We start from the raw sequence: 21714 nt of genomic DNA, 5'->3' as shown, positions 1-21714 counted from the left end.
AATCATATTAGATGAATAAAAACAAATGCTTATTTACAAAATTAGTAAAATGAGAAATATTAATCCAAAAGAAATCAGTAACATTCTGAAAATCTGTTGAAATATGAAGATAAATTGACGTTATTATTAAAAGAGAGGCTTCAAAATGTGCATTGCCCAAGACAGCATAATATCGAAATCCGCCCATGAGTGTCTATCTCTCCATTTATGTACATGATAGTTGTAAAACTTAATGATCCAGAGGAATGACATATGGTATGTGGTGTTTCCACTCTAAAGGTAGATTTTTATCAAATTTTGCATGAAATTTATCGGCTGGAAGTCTTATCTGTCCGGTTTTGTGTATATAAACACTATAAAACTGTAATGTTGATAAACAAAATTTGGGACATTGTTTTAGCGCCAGAATTTTGGATGTGCATCAAATTATCAAATTTTGAGTAAAAATCTATCAGTGTTGACTGTGAACGCGATTCACAGAAAAAACAGTAAGATAGAAGGTGGACTTTCATACAAAGTTTTGATATTAGAATTTTAATTTTGAATCAGATTTTAAATCAAATTTGCAACAGGAAAATGTTCAAATGCATATTCGTTTCTCTTTACAATATTACAAAGTTGAACACGCGATATTATTATGTACGAGCATGAGAATGCCGAGAGAAGAATACTTAATAGTTTTTTTTTTCCATGCACATTTCATTTCATTTTTATTCCTTTTAAATTAGATTTCTGGGACTTTGGACCCCAAAATAGATCAGGAAGTTTGATAACAAGACTTTTTATTCTATTCCATTGCTACTATTTAAACATGTATATATATAATTTTCATTGATAAGTTATATTTTCGTGTCTTTGTTGCCCATGGTCAGTGACAAGTTTCCAACCAGGTAGACTATACAGTTTGCTAAGGGACGCTAATGTGGAAGGAGGCCACAAGCAAGTCGATCCCAAAAATTTTTTTATTTCTACATGCCAAATAAATAATTTGCAAAAAGTACAAATACTATGAATGAAGAATGTTAAGATAATATTGCACATTACCATGTATAATTTGTTAAGTTCTTACATTCCATTATGTTTAATTAGTTATTAGAAATTTTATAAAATCGATCTCCAATAATGTTGCGTGCAAACATGGATGTTGGGTCGTCTCGGGTCATAATAGATAAATAAAAGCAAATACATATACATAAAGTTAATAAAATACAAATATATTAACCTTAAAATAAATCAAAAATGTTCTGAAATATCACACTAAAATCATTATCATGTGGAAAGAGGATTCTCATAATATGCATTGATAAAAATATTGAAACAGAGCTAACTCAGAATGGATTTTGTGTTTGTGAAATGCATTGCGACTATTGGAGAATGAAACGATGGCAACTTACGGAGGATTAAATAAATAACTTAAATCAATGAAGTCGAAAGGAAATATTCTGAGCACGGGAAGCTCAGAATATCTCACCTGTCAGTAAAACATTACTTATGAAAAAAATTTTTTAACAGTTTTAATAAATTACTGAATACAGTTGTATTTTCTTTGATTTTTATTCGGAATTTTACATTCATTTATTTAATTTTTATGAATATCTGTACACTTTAAATAAAAGAAAAGTCCAAAAATATTTTCAGCTAAGAATTTCTACCTTAATACTAACAAACGAAAATGTATTTAATCATTTAAGAATCGTTATTAAAATTGTCTTAAAAAGATATATGGTAAAATAAACTCATCATTATATGTTAGTTAAAAGTATAACAAGTTAAAGAAGAATATAAATCAGCTTTTAAATTTAGTTAAATATTACTTAGATCATATGTCATTTACTTTCATTATTTGTATATTTTATGACTTTGCAAAGCTTAAATTTCATCACGCAGCTTAATAATAATAGTCTCTAAATTTATAAGCAACATTTTTGTTGTTGCTCCCGAAATTTTCTGGCATTTTGGGTGATTTTTAAGTACATTTGCCTTTATCGTTGCAACAACCATTGATGCATTAGTCTAAAATACTTAATTAAATTTTCTATGTGGCTTAGTGACAACCTTTACGGAAAAATGAATTTGTAAAGGATTTTAAAGGCTTTTAAAATATGCTCATCTACTTTTGGGGTATAATTTCCGACCACCCAGAGAATACTTGTGCCTTTTAGACGACGTCAGTCAGCTGAACAAACAGAAGATGGTCTCTTATGACAAGCCGTATTAACCTCCCTGTATATAATTAGAAGGCAACAATTTTCCTTCAAATTAATGCCGCCCCCCACCGATATCAGTGCCTCCCCCTTGCCAGTAAAAACTTCGGAGAAGAGATATTCTCGTAATTAACAAGTCCACCTTTAACATTGTACGTCTGTAAATTTGATCAGGCGAGCCGCGGTGATAATTGTTAGCGTCCGGACAGTTTAATTGCGGTTAATCCGTTACCTGCGGTGGAGGCAAACTCAATTCTCCGGGCATTAGCGTCACATCAGACGCGTCAATGTCAAGAAACTCCCCCTCCCCTTCCGTTCCATCCCCCAATCTCTTCGCATTTACAGGCTACCGAGGATTAAATCGAAAAAGGTTTTTTTAGAGCACCCCCCCCCCTTTTCTGTATTAGTGCTGGAAGAAGACAAAACAGCAGTAATTGATGCTAAAAGTGCTTTTATGAGTCATGAAATTGCCCTGTTTTATAATGCCATTTTTTGGTTATTACCATTGTCCAGTTCTGGGATTTTTTTTTTTTTTTTTTTTTTAATTTTATTTCTACAGAATTTTTAAGGAAGATTTTGTTTGGATATCTCTCTGCTCGAAGAGGGCCACATTTTCATTGAAAATCTCTTTACTTCGTGATGTACATGTATATAATTATCTAATTCAAATTTTCAAAAACCTATTGTCACTTTAAGTCGATTCCATTTACAATTTGAAAGCAGGGACGAATTTTACTTTTTGAAAGCTTTTTATTTAACGCTTATAAAAGTTCACATTGTATAATTTTGTTACGGTGTAAACAGCAAAAGGCGCATCATTTATTATCAAGCATATTCTCATGTTTAATCTGTTAAGATAATATGCTAGCTTACAAGATGCTAAAATAATTATCTATAAATTGCAACATGCGTGATGTGACAATTATGATAAAAAAAAGTTATATCGCTGAGCCTATAAATGTGACATGTTTTTAGTTACTTTGATACAGTAGGCATTTTCTGAGAAAGAATTTTTCGAAAGTTTAAGTTTTGTAATTGTAAGTTATTAAGAATTTTTAAATTTTCTTTCTCCATATCTTCGGAACTATTACTGCACAAAAAATTTTATATCACTATAAAATAAAAATAAAAAAATATTTTTTTTTTCAATCATAATGGTTTTATTTCCATATAAATTTATTTCCCCAGTTTTGATAAGTTTTCCGAAATATATTTAGGTATATTTTTCAAAAAATATTTGAAAGTTTGTATTTTAAAATATTGTATAGCAATACTTTTCATTGTTTTACCCTTATACTACATATGTATGTTTCAACAAATATTAAATACTTTTTTGGGTGTAAACTTCTTTGAAACAAAAGAATATTTTCAAAATAAAATTGCTGAATCAGAACTAAGATTTTATCACGTTACAATGTTTCGAACTAGAGGTACTATTCCTCTTTAATTTCTTTCTGCCATATCTTCATCTTTATTATGTATGAAATCAATTTTATTCAGTTACATGTTTATTTACAAAATAAATTAATTAAAATAAGAAAGAGTTAAAGGCTTTTTCTTATATCTATACATGCCACAATAATTTCTGAAAGTTTTTTAATGCTTATTTTTTTCATCTTTGCCAATAAAATTTATATTAATTTAATTAAAACTAATTAAATTAAGAATAGGAGCGATGGATCGCGTCATCTCAAATATCAATAGAAAACTGGGTGATTTTTTTCCTTTAAATGCAGCGATATTTTCTTGTTAATTCAGGCCAACAAGTCTTTATATGCTCTGAATATAATCTCTGTCTTCTATCTCCACATATGTTTCAAGTTTTGATAATACTTTTTATTGCTGTCTCATACATAGTTGTATGTTTGATAGCATTGATTGCTCTAATTAGATAACAATCAATTAGATAATAATCAATCAGAAATGAATACTGAGTTCAGAATGAATAAGTTCTCTTAAAACTTGAAGTTTAACTTAAACTCAAATCATGTGCTGTTAATAATAATTAATTAGCTAAAACAATGAAGAAAATCTCTTTTAATCTTTAGTTCGCATCTCTCAGTTATAAAAATAGAATTCAGCTTCATAATATTTTGGCAACCATTAAAAAAATAATTAATTTTTCTATTAGATTTTACTTTTAATGATAAAATTTCTAACCTCAATAGATTAATACATTTATGTGTTGAAGCATTGAAATTTTGCTATATCACCAATAAAGCCACAGTTTTATTGTTTTAGGTTTCTTATATTATTTCCTTAGATTCCTTATATAATGCAACACAAAGTATATTAATAGATCCGTACAAATATTGATAATTTCTACAATGAATTTGATAGCTGAAAGTGTCAAAATTTATATTATACTAATTTTCTTAGAAAACAAAATTCTACTGTTTTTGTTCTTTCCCACCAATCCCTCCCTTTTTTTTAACCGGCTTTTAAAGCAATGAATGGGTGTTTATTTGGACGATAAATTATCCATTATGTTCTGAAAGAAAAGGTTAAAAAATGATATTACTCTCTTCAACTTCAAATTTGCATGATACTTCGATTTCTTACGTATTAACTCTTGTCTGAATTGATAACGGCTTGACATTTTCATTAATGATCCCTATCGATGGTAATGATGACCGTGATATCGTAATCGAAACCTCACCGCTGTTGTTATGTCATCGATTTTTGATGGGATACTTCCAGAGACGAAGCCGTGCCTCCTCATGTTTTTCCGATTATTTTATTCGGAGGGGGTCTTTGATTTGGATGGATCGCAGCAGGCGAAATCCTCTTAATGATCTTTTTCAACTTCTCGATCAATTTGATTTGCAGTCCATGCACCATTTCAATAATAGGGGAAACAATGTTAGCAATTTGGTTAGCATTTGGTGAAGTTTGATAAATGAAGAGACTGTGAATTGCTTTGATAGGAGGCTTGCAAACAAAAAAAAATACTCGCTATATATCTTCTTGAAAAATCAGTGTTTTTTAGCATGATTATGAAAACAAATAGCATAATTTACCGAACACATCAATAGCCATAATAAGCATAATAATAATTAAAAATGAAATAATAAAAGAAAGTTTTTATTAGTATACTAAAATATGGAGAATATTTTTCTTTTACCAAACATCCTCTGGAGGTTCAACCAAAAATCATAAATGAAAATAGATTAGTGATAAATACTCCAAGTAAAGTGAAATTTTTATCACATTCATTATACACATTTGAATTTATAATGAATACTTGATAACTTTTTTTTTTTTAATTCTATACTAAATTTTAATTTTGTATCGTATTTTTTTCCTCCAAAGCCTTACTTTTTTTAGTTTTGAGTTCCAGATCTCGAATAAAAAAAATCATCTTTGACACTTTTTTTTCGTCTAAAAAAATGTGGATGTATTTTTTAAAAAAATTATTTTTATTATTTTATACATTTTTGTCTTTTATATAATTTATAGAAAGATTTTTTTATCTTTCTCAGACTCTATATCACATAGCACCTGGCGTTTTCAATCAATAATAAGAAATAACTGATAATTAAGTACTGAAAATACGAAAATATTTTATCACCAGGAACACATAAACGTACTGAATTACAGAAAAGTTTCGAGGAAAATCTGTTATAGTTTCTACGAAGGAAAAATAGTTTGTGAGTGGAAATTCAATTACAAAATTACATCCTTACACTTTAAAGCATGTGTAATTAAATAAAATTGCCTCAAAACTGAAAAGAAAAATTAAACGAAATCAGTAATTTTTAATCTACACTATGTGTTAATAAAACATTGCTGACTTCTCTGCTCTGAGATCTCAGAACTGTAAATTACAAAATGGCTCATGAAAAATTATTCACACTTTTATTACGTACATTCCTTTGCCTAACACATACATATCGGTGACTTATATGTACTCTTCTGTTTTCTCACTGCAATTTCTTGAATAGAATATTTCTTGAAAAAATAATTAAGCGAACATTTCTATTCAGTCTGAGATTGTATATGGAACATAAGTCTTGAAAGTTCTAGAGCTAAATGTAATAAAATAAAAGCTTGACGTTCATTCATAGGTTTTATTTAATTTTGATGTTTTCTAAATCTTGGTTTAGTTTTATATTTGATATTCCTTTTCGATCTGTTAAGTGAAATGCATAGGTGTTTGCTTAGCTTTGTTTTGGTACCTGATACAAGAACCAATTTCGACTATGTTGCATAAATCTTAGAGGTGTAAATGTGATATTAAAGCTTGTAAAAATGCCGCGAAATATATAATTAATTTAGAGGCTGTACTTATAATATGTAAAAATGCAACCAAAAGGATGGGGGACACTAAGTCACATGAAATCATGTCACTAATATAGATAATTCTGCTAGATATACTTTAAAAAGGTGTGTATCTGGTCATCTTACTTGTAATGAATACTCAAATAGTGATAAAATCTTACGTACTCTTAAGCAATTTGACATACTCTCAAGCAACGAATGAGAAAAAACATTTCGCATTATGAAAAAAATGTGATTAATTTGTAAGGATATGTAAAACAGATATGGAACTGAAAATTCTTTGACTAGTAGAAGATGTTTAACGTTTATTATCAATCTCAATTAATTTTAATCAGTTTTTTTATGTTTATCAATAAAATGATTAAATTAAAAAAAGAAAGACAGAATAAGGGAGGAACTTAATTGATATTCTGAGAAAACACGATGTTTTTTAATTCGCAGAGATCTTCTAATTGCATGAATGCTCTCCTTGACCTCTTCACTTCTATGTTAGATTCAAAAGGAAGATCTATTGCCTTCGCTTTCAAAAGAACTGTTTAATGATTGCAAGCACACTCTCCGAGAAAGAACAAAATATCGACATTCCGACTGTATCTACCTCGAAGATCGCATTAATCCATTCGAATGGCTATAAATTCTCCCATCTTAAAACTATATAGATAAAACATAATGAAACAAGAAAAAAAAACGATGAATAAAATAAAAACAAGATACGAATAAAGAATGATTTCAAAAAGAGAGAAAAGAAACATCGGGAGATGAATAAAAAAATACATAATCAAAAGCTCCCCTAGATACGGTCACACTCAATCTTGTTCCATTGCGTCTGTCAAGTCCTCCCCCTTACAACCATCAATATCAAACACGTCAGAAGTCAGAATTCGAACACCTGCAGGCTTGCCGATCGCTGCTAAATTATTTAATTAGAAAAAAAAGCTAGTTAGCTATGTTGGTTTTTCAATTTCGGAATGGGCATAACCATTGCCTTCCCCTCTTTTACACAGTTGCCTCCTCCCGTGCATTTTGTCGTTGAGTAAGTGATCTGCAATTACGTTTGTATCCCCCCATCGTACCTTACTCCCTCCCCTTACCTGGCTTAGTAAGACCGAAATACGCAATAGAACAAGTATATCTAGAAGGTGGGGACGGCTGAATATCACTTATTCCAATACAACGTCCTCTCCTTGCCTCTCAATGATCATTTTGTAACCGTTCGAGCAGTTACTCTGCAAAAAAAGATAACTGTTTTTCTTAAGCACTTATTAATCACATGTCAGCGACTGCTGCTGTGAATGCCAAATGGAAGAAAATGATTGCTCATCTCATCGTCGTTTTTATTTCGTGTGCTTGCGTTTTTATTTTTAACTATAACTTTCAACATGATAAGGTATTTTTTTTTTAAAGAAAAAAAAAATGTTTCGCAATGATTTCCTTTTTATAAAATAGTTTAAAGATAAAATTTCGAAAAAGCGTGATAAAGTTTAAGTGGAATTTTTTTTACAAGTCCGTTAGATTATTAATCACCCTTTAAATTAGATTGGAAGATAAACAACGCCGATTGAAACACAAATCGAGTAAAATTTTAATGCTTTTCCAAAATGATTCAGTTTATTTTTTTTTATTTAAAAGTTAGCGTGCTTTATTTTTCTTAATATATTTAAACGTAGTCATTTTTATTTATATAATCAATAATTTTTTTTTCTCACATAAAACACTTTTAGTTTAATTACAAAGAAATGAAAGTTAAATTTCAATTTAACTTATTTTTTAAAAATTATGTATCAAAATGAATAATTTTTCTTTATAGATTTTATGCAAACATGAAAGTCGAATGTGAATGCATAAATGAAAGAACAATTATTTTTTTATGAACTTAAATTTACTTTTTAAAAAAAGAGTGAATATTGATGTAAATTATAAAATTCATGATGATCCCTGCGGAAAAAACAATTTTGACTTTAAAATGCGATAAATGAAAAAATATTATGCATATTTATAAAACTTTTATATTATTACAATATTATAAAGAAGCTGTCATGTTTAAACTAATGTACGTGAATTATATAATTCTCATATTAACAGTTTTTATTTAAAAGTTGTTATTTAAAGCGAAAAATTGGTGCAGAAATAGTATTAGGGGCTTGTATGTATTTTGATCATTTTTTTTTTTTTTACTTTAAAAATGCATTTAGTGAGAAAAATTGATACAATACATATCAATCAAAATATTTACCAGATTTTTTTACTTTTTTTCCCATTTTCGTCCAATAAGTCTTGTAATTGATTGTCTTCGAATTTTTTTGGTCTCCCAGGCCATTCTTTGTCATTTACATCGAAATCACCACTCTTAAATCGTTGAAACCAAAACCGGCAATTGGTATGTGACGGAGTAGCATTACCATAAATTTCTAAAAGTGTCTGATTTCTTCAAATAAAAAAAAAAAAAGCTATGAATGTCGAAAAGGCAATTTGGAACGTTCCATGATTAGGGTCTTTATACACTGAATAACTCAATAATACTAAATGGAAAACTTTCAAAATAACAATAAAAAAGGATAGTAATAATAAATTAGTAAAACCTAAAACCATTGTCGTTTATATAGATACTTCGCATATTTATCAGTAGATGTCACTGATTAAAATACATGCAAACACCTAATATTATTCAAGACAAAATTTGATAAAATTTCAAACGGAATTTCCTTTATTTATTCCTTTATAATAGTTTAATCCTCATGTGAATTATAATTTCGCGAAAATTCGAGTAATTCCTATCATACGATTAAATCAATAACTAATCCATATTCTGACGGGAAAGAACAAGACAAATATTCAATATCAAAGTAACTGTTTGAAAACCCTTCTGCTGTCAGGGAGGATCTAAATCCATTAAACGTGTAAATTCATCATCCTTTGCAGCGAGTGAGCGAGCCATGAATGCACAAACCACAGTCTCGTGAAAACTTAATTTCCCTGTTACGACCCGGACGTAGATGGCTTTTATTGACTCTTTTATATGCATACTGTTTTACAAAGTCATGATTATCCTTCGATGTCAAGGAGTTTATGGTGCTCTTAAGATTTTCCCACTATTGTTTATGATTTATCCGCTCCCAGGACACTGGAAATTTGCCACTCTGAAACACTATCATTAGTTGATTCCCAAATTGGACCCAATGTGCTTTTGATGACGAGGGTCTAAGCAAGCATTCGTGCTCAAACAGGCTGAACTCTGCGCTTGCATTTAATGCTTACTTTGTAGTGGAATCGGTTGTGATCGAGATTTCACGTGTTTTGTTCCAATTTGGGGAATGAATTGGTTTGAGTTTAATATATTTTTGCTGAATTTTCTTTAAATCGAATGATTACTTGATTCAAAACTGGGTTTTAGTAATTAATTGATTTCTTAGTATTAATAAAAAAAATACTTTTCACAATATCAAATGCTTTTGAAAAACAATTGTTGGTAAGATTTGAGTCACAACAATTAGATTTACATCTTTATGCATTGTTTTATATGCGTTTATATTGTAAGCCACATAGTTCATGGTTAATTCCATTTGTTTCATGCTTTGCTGAGAATGCAGAAATAAATTTTACCATTCTTCCTCGTAATTATCTTGCAAATTTCCAGTCTTTTGATATTTAAGATCTATTCATAAAAAAGAATTTTGAAAATTTTCGTGCAATTAATTTTGACGTCTTAAAAAAAAAAGCGTAAGTTAATGAATAAACAAAATAATATTATATAAAAAAATATAGTCCGTTCGTTATCTGGAATAAATTTTCTACCCTATAAAGAATTGTCCATTTTGAATATAATCCTCGATATTACAGTTCCAGTTTTCCTTATTTCTTTAATATATTCATATTTTCCAATTATTATTATTTTTTTTTTTTTCGTTTCAGTTAAAATGTTGGGAATTACAGTTGTTAAATACACACGCACACACACAAAAAATATATATCAACACTCAATACAACTTCTATGAATGCGTTGTCATTTGTTTGAATTATTGTTTTCAGAAAATATTTGCTATTAAGCCTTATAAAATTCGATAATTTCGAAAAAAATTCCAAGTTCGAATAATAAAATTAAACAAGTGATACTTTTATACTAAACTAATAGACATTTTTCTTTTCTTTTCAGTTGTATGAACTCAGTGACGACCCTCGAAGGAAAGAATTCTTAGATGATTTATTTAGCTACATGCAAAAGAGAGGTAAGAATTAAAGTTATTCATTTTAGGTAATATATGAATAAATGGAGAACGACAGAGAGACCAGTGTGATTAAGTTCAGTATAGCTTAGAAACTCTAACCAAATCTATAACTTTCATTAAATTTTGCAATTTGACAAAAGTTACAAGGTTAATATGGCTCAAAAAACTATTTTTAAAGTTTATTTAACTACTCTGAGGGAAAAAAAATTCTTAAATAAAAATAATTTTAAAATATTCAGATCAGCACATATAAAAATATATAATTATATAATATTTCGTGATTAAATGTCATAATAAAAAGATAAAGGTAATCATAGACATTTTTTCTTAGGTTTTTATTTTTAAAGTTAACGATATAAATAGAAATTTTTTTAAATAAATGTGCTCAACTACTTGAATTTTTTTTGCAATTCCATTTATATGTATAGATATATTTTTTACAAGCTTTCTTTCAAAAAAATTCTGTTTTATAAAATACATCTTTTTTTTTCGTACTAAAAATACATAGGGGGAAAAAAGAAAAAAAAAACTGATGAAATGTCATCGCGCTGGATTTTCACATCATTTCTTTTGTCAATTCATAAAACGCTAATGATTTGCTTGCCACAATCTGATTTGTCAGGGAATTCATGTTTTAAGAAGGGTATTCACCGAAAAAAAGTTTATCAACATCTGGCAAAATAACGACCAAACCCTTCCACCCTCTACGTGCTCTTGCTTTAATACCAAGGCAAATTAACGTGACGACAACCCGCCGTAACTTCTAAACAGCTCCTTAGTTACCGTCCATTGAACTAGCTGTAAAAGCGTGACCAAATGACCCTCTGCCAGTCTGTGTACACACAATGCGAGAGCAGAGCCGCCAAAAGATAGAATGGTTGTATACTCTCTCGCTCGTTTTTTTTAGTTTTGCTTCTTTAATTCCTCTGTAATAGAAGGTGGCTAGGTAAGGAAGTAAGAAAGAAAAAAAAAAAAAATCATTTGATTCCCCACCTTTGACAAACTGTTTGAGCAAGGATGGGAGAGATTTCCTCGTGGCCTCAAGTGTGTGGTTTTCCGAATCGAATCGGTTCCGAAACCGGTTTATGAATGTCCCATGCTCAAACATTGCACCACCTCTTAAATAATTAACGCGTACGACGTAGGAAATGCGCGTCATTGGTAATTTGCGATGATCATTAGTGAGGAAGTAGGCAGAAAAAAAAGGAAAGACCCGGAGAATACTTTAATTTTTCAACAAGTCTTTTGTAATTAGCATTCATTAAACATTAATTAATATAAACTGTGACTCAGTTCCATCTTTTCATGTTTAAAACTTGTTAACTTATGCAGGTCCTTATACTTATCTGTGTATATGAAAGATGCAAGAATAAGAAGCAGTATTTGAAATCTGGGGGCTGTTTTCGTAAATCCGTATATGCAAGTTTCTTGAATCGAATAATTATTTTTTTTAAAAAATCATTTTATTTTAAAACATTTCTATACATTATCTTTTTAGTGGATTATGGCAAACATAAAAAAATAAACTTTTATTAAACGATTAACAATTTTTATTTAGATATAGGTGTATGCTACCATGATCAAAAAATATCAGGAATGTTTTCGTAAAACGAACCAGTTTATTGGTCTATTTACTACATCTCCTTCAAAGTAATCTTCTCTGACAGTAATGCACTACTGCAAACATCCTGTATTTATCTGTATATATGAGAGTTGCAAGTATAAAAAGCATTGTTCGAAATCTAGGTTTGTTTTCGTAAATCTGAATAGGCAAGCTTCTTGAATATAATAATTAACAGAAAAAAGGCATTCATTTAATTTTTATACATTTCCATACCTTATCTTTTTAGTAGATTATGTCAAACATTTAAAAAAAAAAAAAACTTTTATTAACCCTTTGCACTTGAATGCCTTCTCTCAATCACCATTCAAGACGGTGCATCATTTTGACATATTAGTCATTATTTTTTTTAAAAATTTTGTTAAAAATACCTGCAGAATGCTAAAAAGATGTAGATTCATTTTTCAGGGAAGCTCAATTTAAAATAGTTGCATGTATTTACTTTTTGGTGTAATAAACAGGTTCATGTATTAAGTGAATAATGATGCTTCGAATTTTCTTTAAGAGTGTAAAGGGTTAAACTACTAACAATTTTTAAATTTAAATATAAGTGTTAAATATAGACTTATTTCATTAATAGACCATGAAAATTTACCAAGTAAAAATTTCAGGAATGTTTTGGTAAAACGAATCAGTTTATTGGTCTATTTATTACGTCACCTTCTAAGTAATCTTTTCTAACTGCAATGCATTAATGCTAACACTTATCCTGTTTTCCTAATATGTCTTAACGCTATTTTCGTGAAATCCCCTCGGTGTTCGTTTCGAATTTTCATTAATAGATTCGAGTCTGAGACCAGGAGGAGGCTGTTTTAACTGTGAAAAAGTCTCTCGAGTGTAATATCTATTGAATAGGGAACGTGTGGATCTGTAATTGTTGAATTGCGTTTTTGCTAAAAATTCATGAATAATAACAATATTCTGAGAAGGTGCTGTATGGTGGTGCAAAGCCCAAGAGTTATCTCTCCAATTTAGACACTTTTCAATGTTTTAGATATAGGAATGTGTTTAACAATTAGATAATTACAAAGAGATATTATTTTAAGATTATCACTAAGGATCAATTCTCTCATCTTATCGGAACTTTTCGAATTCATTTGACAATTTTTTATATTTCTTTGCTTAATTCCCATTTCGAAATATAATTACATGAAACAAATCGAGGCAAAAAGAAGTCATTCTCGAAATTCGCAAACAAGTTTTTCATTTATTTTCATTTATTTTTTTCTTCTTTCATTTGCTCAACCGGTTTCTAAATGAAGAGATTTGTTAGAACATTAAAATAACTAGCCGTTTGGTGCTCCTCTTCTGAAAGACATGCAAATAAAATCTTCATTTAAAAAATAAATTTTGCATTTGATATGGAAGCAATCAATTGCTAAGATGCATCTACCATGCTCTTGGAATACAAATGTCAGCATCGTAACAGAAAAAAAGAGCTCTTCCACCGGAGCGAAATCGACGTCACAATATATCTAAAGACGAGTAACGCTTTTTTTATTCTGTCTTTCCCCACCAGCCCGAATTGTCTATTATCCCCTATTTCTTAAATGACTCTCCTCCCAACTTAGAAAGCATTAATAAATTACTATGCAAACATTGCTCAGTGGGAACTTGGCTTATAGAATGTGTAAGTGAGACTAAGAGTAGAATAAATCTTTTTGAGGGGGACCCGGTTGACCCTCATGTCACGTGATTTGATTGGGTCAAAAGATGCCATTTCTTTGCCCCCCCCTCCCCTCACTCATTGCGTACTCTCGCTGTGTGTTCATATATGACTCTCCCCGTACACTTCCATATTACGTTTGTGCATATACATTTTTAATTTATTATTTTTTCAACCTCTCTTACTATGTGCTCAACCATTTGTTTCATTTCTTGGTATTCCAGGCACTCATGCGTTGAAATAGAGAAATGATTGATAATGATTGGATGAACATGTGTTTTTTTTATCGGTTGTTATTACAATTTTTGTTTCCTTCGGACGGTTATCGTTCTCTTTCAGACGTGATCACGACTGGTCTTTTTATTTTTATTTTTTTCTTTGTCTTTTCTTCGTGTGTGAGATTACTTTATAAATTAAAAGGCGAAGCGTTTGCCGTTTATCTCAGCTTTATTCATTTAACAGCGTATGATATATCTCTTCGTTTAATTTTTTTAATTAAAATATGTATGTGTAGGTGATTGTTAGTATAAAGAATCTACAAACTTTACTTTTACAATCCACCTTTAAAAAAAAAGCTTTATCGACACAAAAAATTGAAACTTAAATAAAAAATATATTCATATAGAAACAAATTTTGATTGCTAGTATTCTTGAATCCTATATATATTATTTCAAGACATTTGTATGATTAAGTGATACTTCTGTTAAAAGCGTGCTGAAGAAAATCGATTAATTGTGAATTTAATTATATCTTTCATCTTTTGCTTATAAAAAAGGTGAAATCGTTTTGATAATCCGCACCTTCTTCTAAGAAAAACATATTTTATATCTTCCTTTCCGTTTTTCGATCAGTCTAGAAAATCATTCAGATTATCTAGAAAGTTGCAAATAGCAATAAAAGTATGAGACGAAGATCATAAACTACTCTCAGTTCATATTTTCTTTTCTTTTCTTGCATTTTCTTGTCTTCACAAAAAGTAGATAGTTTCTGTTGTATTAGGATGAAATATCAAGTCGTTTATAGAAATGTTGGTATGGAAGTTGTAAAAATTATGATATTTAAAGGTTTTGATTGGTATACAATAGTATTTATTCCCATTTGTTCGTGGAATATTATGCTGGCATATGAGTCATAGTAAATTCTATATGGAGATGAACAAATTTTAATAGCACATTCTAGAACTACCTTGATCAGTTGAATGAGCATAGAGTGAAAGAAACAAGAGTTAAAACAAAAAGTTGATTTGAAATACAAAATTTGCAGTTAATGGTACAACATTAAAAGCCCCCCCACCCAATAATACTAATGAGAATAAAATATACGGACTGAAACGATAACATAAAATACGTATGAAAACAAATATTCATGCACAGAAAAGTATAAGCGATGAAAAGGATACATGTCATACTAAGATATAAAGAACAGCTAATAATTTTGAACTAAGAAAAAATATATTTAGAAAAGATAAAGACATTTATAAAAGTTGTGAAGATGAAAAATTTGTGGGTTTATTAATGATGTTTGAGAAGATGACTACTGGCATCAAATTCGAATACTGTCCCAATATTTTGATGTATTTTGCTCCTTGAAGATCTCCCCCCCCCCATGTTCTCATTGTAGCTGAATTTGAAATTTCGATTCGAAAACGATTACATAAATGATCTCAGTGAAATTTTTCAAAATTGTATATGAAACCTCTACCAGTTTATGGTAACTTACCTTTCTACTTGAAGATTAATATTATCTTATTTTCAATTGAATATTAATCTCAATTAAAAAATTTGATGCAACAGAGTGAAGCAAATTTTGTACGATAATGAAAGTACTTATAATTTATAATTTATAGTAGTAGAAATTATTTATAAATTTCTAAAGCTTTCGCATAACGATCAGCACCAATTATACTTATATCGAGTAAAACTAACCGATTGAAATTATACTCCACTAAAACCACTTCCTCTAATCTTAAAACAAGAAAAAGAACCAGAGGAGGGAGGAAAAAAATATGACCGAGTTTGAGGGGGGAGGGGAACGAAATCAGCCGTCGCCTTAACTGGAAGCCTCGTAGATCTCCGGCGGTCTCAGATCCTACTGCTAAATGGCGAATCTTGACAAGAAGATTACAAGGTAGGCGCTCTAATACCGTCCATGGTATCTTCTCCTCACATATTAAAAGCCTATATCGGTTCATACATCGACGGCCCTTTGGGATTATCAATATCGAGCACAGCTCCTTGTCTTGCTAAAGCAGGGAGCCCTCGTTTTACAACCCCGTATTACAAGAAGGAACGTACCGACCGTCGTAAAAATTAAGGCCACGGCGTCAGATTGGACCGTCGGATATCCCCGCCGGGAGGAGACTAACGCGCTGATTGTAGCTTTTGTCGTTAATAAAAATTATTACACTCGAGCCCATTAAGTTTTTGAGCAGATTAATGTAGTTATCCCGAGGCGCCATACGCTCGCCTTGGCGTCGAAAAAAAAATGTTCACCAACTTCAAATACATATCATAATTCTTTTTATGATTTTATTAAAAAGAGGTTTAAGTTGTTTGAAATTTTTTTCTTAATTTGATTATATTTAAATTATACAGAAAAAAAAATTTGAACAATGAAGTTTTAAAAATTTTAATTTCGCTTATTTTTTTGGGGGTTGCTTTAATTTTCTATTTTCTCTGCCGTCAACTGTTTATGGATTCTCAAATAACTTATAATCAATATAATTTTTTTTTCTGCTGTCGTTTCTGAATGAACTTCTAAAATTAATGTTGCAAAAATTTGGGTTTTGTAAATTTTGAATTCTATTGCATTCTTCTTAGCTGTGTTGTCGTTGAAACACTTTTTGATACCAAATCGGCCCGATTGACTATCATGAATTTATGTATCAACTAACCGCTCCCTGCTTTTTCGCCCAGATTATTGACTTTTGGGGGAAGTGAGAGTAATATGGAATAAGTTTTTTTTTTTTTTTTTTAATTTCTGCTTGATAAAGAATGCATGAATTTAATTGTATCAGTCTACTAAATTACTGTGGTGGAACATTTCCAAAATAGTTTATAGTACAGAACAAAAGCAAAAGTGAGAATCATACTTCAGAAGTGATGTCTAAAGATCGCAATTTTGTTATCTTTATTTTAACATTAGGCAAAAGTGCCAGATTCAATATTTTGATGAAGGCATTTGAACTTCTTAATAGCATTGTTTCAGCTTGAAATCAAAGTAAATTTTTCAAAAGTATTGAAATTAACTGTATGTAAATAAAATTGCTGTCATTAAAATGATTTTTTTTTTAATTTTAAAATAATGTAAAAACTATTTTTGTAAGATAATAGTCTTGGAAGATATGAACATCAGTTTTCACTGCCGAGTCGTAGCCTATCAAACCTATTTTCACGCTCGATTAAACTTTGTTTCCCGTCGGTTTCAATTATCTTGACTTCTTTTAGATATTCTTTTTTCTTTTTAGTAAAACGGCAAACGCTCTCTCACGAATTTTTACTAACATTTTGCAGTTGCATTAATTAGCTAAGCGAAATGTTGTATTATGTAATGAGTCACTCAGAAGCCGCACACTAATTTTTAAAGATTGCTGTGAAGCCTTTCAAATAGAACTTTCCAGGTATATATGCAGGAAAGCAGCACTATTAGTGCTATTTATTGAACATAGGCAGAGTCCTATTTATATGCCAAATAGAACAAATCATAAATGTTTATTTTTATGATTATTTTGTGATATATAGGAAATGATAATATGAATCAACGTATAAGGTTCCAGAAAGGTCATTTTCAAATTTAAAGTATACGTCGAATATACAGAAACCAGTTATTTTTACTGTACAATAGGCCTTCGCTGCGTGGGGTCCTCTACTTTGGCAATGAATTACGTAAAAGAAAAGAATGTAATTGATAAAATGTATTGCACAGATTTTATGGAATAATATAACATAATAACCCAGTTGCATTAATTATAACATTATAAATCGTGCGTATCAAGACAAATATGATAATGTCCTGCAGGAAACATTTTCTAACATAGACTTTTGAACTGCTAAACATACATTTTCAAGTGTTAGTATAAATATTATAAAGTGTAAGTACATCTGAATTAGTATATGCTTTATGTTGTGCATGTAACTTGAACCAGATTATTAAATAGGCAAAGCAGGCAATTGCTTCGGGCTAGCACAATTTTAGATCTTCAGCCATCGAGATTTTTTTGAGAAATACTAAAAGCTATTTAATTTTATCATTTTATTCATTTATAATGATCACACAATAGAATTTTCTCAGATTAAAATCGGTTAAAATAAATTTGGAACATAACATTCGTAATTAATTGCCATTTGTGAGTTTTATATTATACTGTTTTATAATTCTAAATAAAATGTAACGGTTAATAATTTTAAAAAAGCCCTGTCCTCATTAAATGTTATAGAATATAATACGAAAAGTTTTATAATTTTTTTTACTACTTTTTAAAAAATTACTTTTAAATTCCGGATGTGCATTTTTTAAGTGATTTACTGAAACTTTTTAGAAAGTGATCTGCAATTAAAGGCTTTGCTGTTTCAGTTCATAAAAATTTTCTACTTAAAACTAGTGGTATAAAGATTAAATTTAAATCGATAAAAAAAAAATTTGATTTTAGAAGTTTAAAGGAGGGGAGGAGCTTCGAGATTTACTTTGTCTGAGGGCTTCTAGAAGAGGTAATTCTTCCCTAGATGCAAATTTTCATTCCTTGTGCTGTTGTACTAGTGCAAATTTACATTTCATCAAATTTTCTTTGTATATTTTGTTCTATCGTTTTCTTTTATTTAATCCACCATTTGTAGACAGACCTGGCAGAGTCGTTTGTATTTCAATTTGAGATTTTACTGTAAAAATAATTTGCTTCTATATGATTGGCATTCTCGTAAGTTTGTAAAAGGCCTTACAGGGCACTCGCATCTACATAATGTAAAAGATAAAAGGATCTGATAGAAACATGTTTGCAATTTTTATTATCTCTTACAATTGAAATGCAAGATCAAAAATATTTATAATTGATATTAATATTCTGCTGTAATATGAAGCATTTAACCCTTTTAAGTCCGGCCTAATGTATTATACTTATGCAAAGAATGCCGGAACAAATTGACGAATTTTCTAAGGTTTTGTAAAAGGTTCTTGAAATAACAAAGTAAGAAAACAGAATGACGTTCCCAAAGTTCATGAAGGAGCATATTTTGAAATAAAGGAAGAATAAATTAATTTCAATCATATTTCAATATTTCTTGAAAAGTAAGGAGTCATCCTATATGCAACGATAAATCGCCGTTCAATCAAGAAATCTTGGTACTTTTCGCAGGTTTTGCAAACGACGATATATCGTCGTTCGGCTATAAAAAGGTTAAAGTTTAGCAATTTTGAAGGTTTTTTTTCCTTATTGTTTTTAAGATCATTATAATTGGATAAACTCACATCAAATATGTAATAATGCAATATAATTATTTTTTTTTATTTTTGTTCTACGCTATATTTAAAGCGAATTGGTATTCATGCAATTTCCAATTTTGAGATTAGAATCTTCCTATTGTGAATTTCCAGACGAAATAATCTTTTGCACTTCACTGACTTGGAAATGCCTCGAGATACATTTGAAATCAATGTAAACAAAATAATTTGTCCGTTTCATCTTCGCAGAAGTTTCGATTGATAGCAACACTGGTCCTGTTTTTGATAGTTTTTGTTACACATATTTGGATGATTTTTGTGGCAAAAATCTCTCTTCGTTAATGCAGAATTTCAGTAATTCGCAGGAAATTTGTTTGTATATATCGCTTTTAACAATACGTCTTTAGAAAATTGTATACCACTGAAAAGGAAGTAAATCCCTTTTGGCCATTTTTTTTTCTTTTCATTTCATTTCCCAGAAGGTAAAACGAACTGTTAAACTGAAGCACATATTTCATCCATCTTTTTTAGCTAATAAATGGACTCTAACTTTTCATTTTAAACCTTTTTTTTTTATGTGATAACATTGACTTCATATTATTTTTAAAGACACAAATTAGGTCATCTGCTTTTGCATTATGATGTTGAAGAAATTGTCGAACACTTCAAAACATACACTTTCTTTGGGTAATTTGAAATGAAATCGGTAGCTTGAGAATACCTTACATTTAAAAGGCAATGAAATGAAATTACGTATTTGTGGTGATATCAAATCAAAAATGCTCGAGGCAGCATTTTATCCATCTTGCCAGCATCTCTGCAATGTATTTCGCCTTAACATTCTATGACAAAGTTCTTTGTAATCGAGCCCAACCCACAGACCTTTGTGGTTTGATTCCAAGAATCACATCATTAAAATGATGCCGCCCAACTTTTCATCTTTACGGATCTGTAATAATAACATCTTTATTTCCTGTTACTGGTGACAATGAAGCGGGACTGTTGCATTTTGGGAATATTGCGACAAAGCAGTTTTTATATTCCTATTAGAAGAGCGACCGAGAAAAACCGGCCATATTCAAATCTTTCCAGTAATTTTCTAAGCGCGTGAAGAATGGCATATAATAACAATCAAATAATTAAGTTTTTCTTCTTTATATTTTAATAATTTTTTTTTGTTGTTGTTACTAAAATATTGACTCCACGAATTTATAAAACTAGTAAAAAAATTGTTTACTATTTATAATCGTTTTAATTAATTATTATTATTATTTTTTTCGTCTTAAAAGCTGTCAGTTGTGTATTGCAGGTAACATCTGAAAATTATAGAGAAGATTTATGCTTGAACAAATTACAATAGTTTTAAGTCATCATGATTAAGTATAGTGACCATAACAATGACCCTCTTATCGGGATATTGGCCCACTATGTTCTTGGATAATGAACCCTTCCCTTCTCATCTTCTTGTAATACGAGTAATCGAGTATAATTACCGATTTTAGACTCTTTCAAGTTAGTGCAGTTTAATAATTGCACAATACAAATATCTTTTTTCACTTCTGGGAAACCATACTACATGATATTTTTATAAATCGACAAATGCCCGAGCATGTTTTGATGCAGTATGTTTTGGTCCACATTATACTTCGATCATTTCAACGATGAGGTAAATATTTAGAAAATACGATAGGGTTAAATTAAAATAAAACCAGTTTGGTGAATTCACAACTACACTTGGTGAATTAGGTAGATTGTATCAAGTTTTTAAAATGCAAAACAGTTTTTTTATTAAAAAAATTAGAAAAACATTTTAAAAATATAGAAAAAAATATTTTAAAAATTATACAAAATTAATTGGTTTTATATAATTAGAAAAAATATTTGAAAGATTATATTGTGTTTGAGGTAATAAATAAGCAAATAAAAATTCTCAGAACAATATTTAAAAAATAGTCTTTCTCTCTTTTTTTTTTTATTGTAGTAATCTTTGTCATTTAATGCATGTAATTTTCAGAGCTTGATATGGAATAGCAGGATTTTAAAATTCGCCTCAATATCCAAAACCAGCCGCATATACATAGTCTTGCTTAATGAACTATTGTGCTTCAGAATAGAAAAAATCTTGCGTGTTTTTTGAGCGGAGATTAAGTTTTAATGTGAAGCCTGCAAATTGAGAGGCGAAGCTTTGTTGACGGTCCCCCCCTCTTCTGACGTGCGAGGGGACTCTCCGAGGCGGAGTCGGCAAGTCGGAACCCAGACAGGAAACGTCCCAATCGAGCATACCA

General features: G+C 29.8%; 1 protein-coding gene across 6 annotated transcripts in view; it reads left to right on the top strand.

The window, feature by feature from the left end:
* LOC129958167 (AT-rich interactive domain-containing protein 3C-like) overlaps window positions 1-21714 on the top strand; it is a 245479-nt gene that overhangs the window by 118182 nt on the left and 105583 nt on the right. For all 6 annotated transcript variants that reach the window (XM_056070443.1, XM_056070433.1, XM_056070460.1 and 3 more), the window contains one exon: window positions 10636-10708. In XM_056070443.1, the coding sequence (XP_055926418.1) occupies window positions 10636-10708 (73 nt within the window). The remainder of the gene's footprint in view (window positions 1-10635; window positions 10709-21714) is intronic.

Source organism: Argiope bruennichi, chromosome 2, assembly GCF_947563725.1.
Source record: "Argiope bruennichi chromosome 2, qqArgBrue1.1, whole genome shotgun sequence".
NCBI classification, from domain to species: Eukaryota; Metazoa; Arthropoda; class Arachnida; order Araneae; family Araneidae; genus Argiope; species Argiope bruennichi.
Note: the sequence above shows the minus strand (reverse complement) of the source record. Positions and strands in the feature narration are given on the sequence as shown.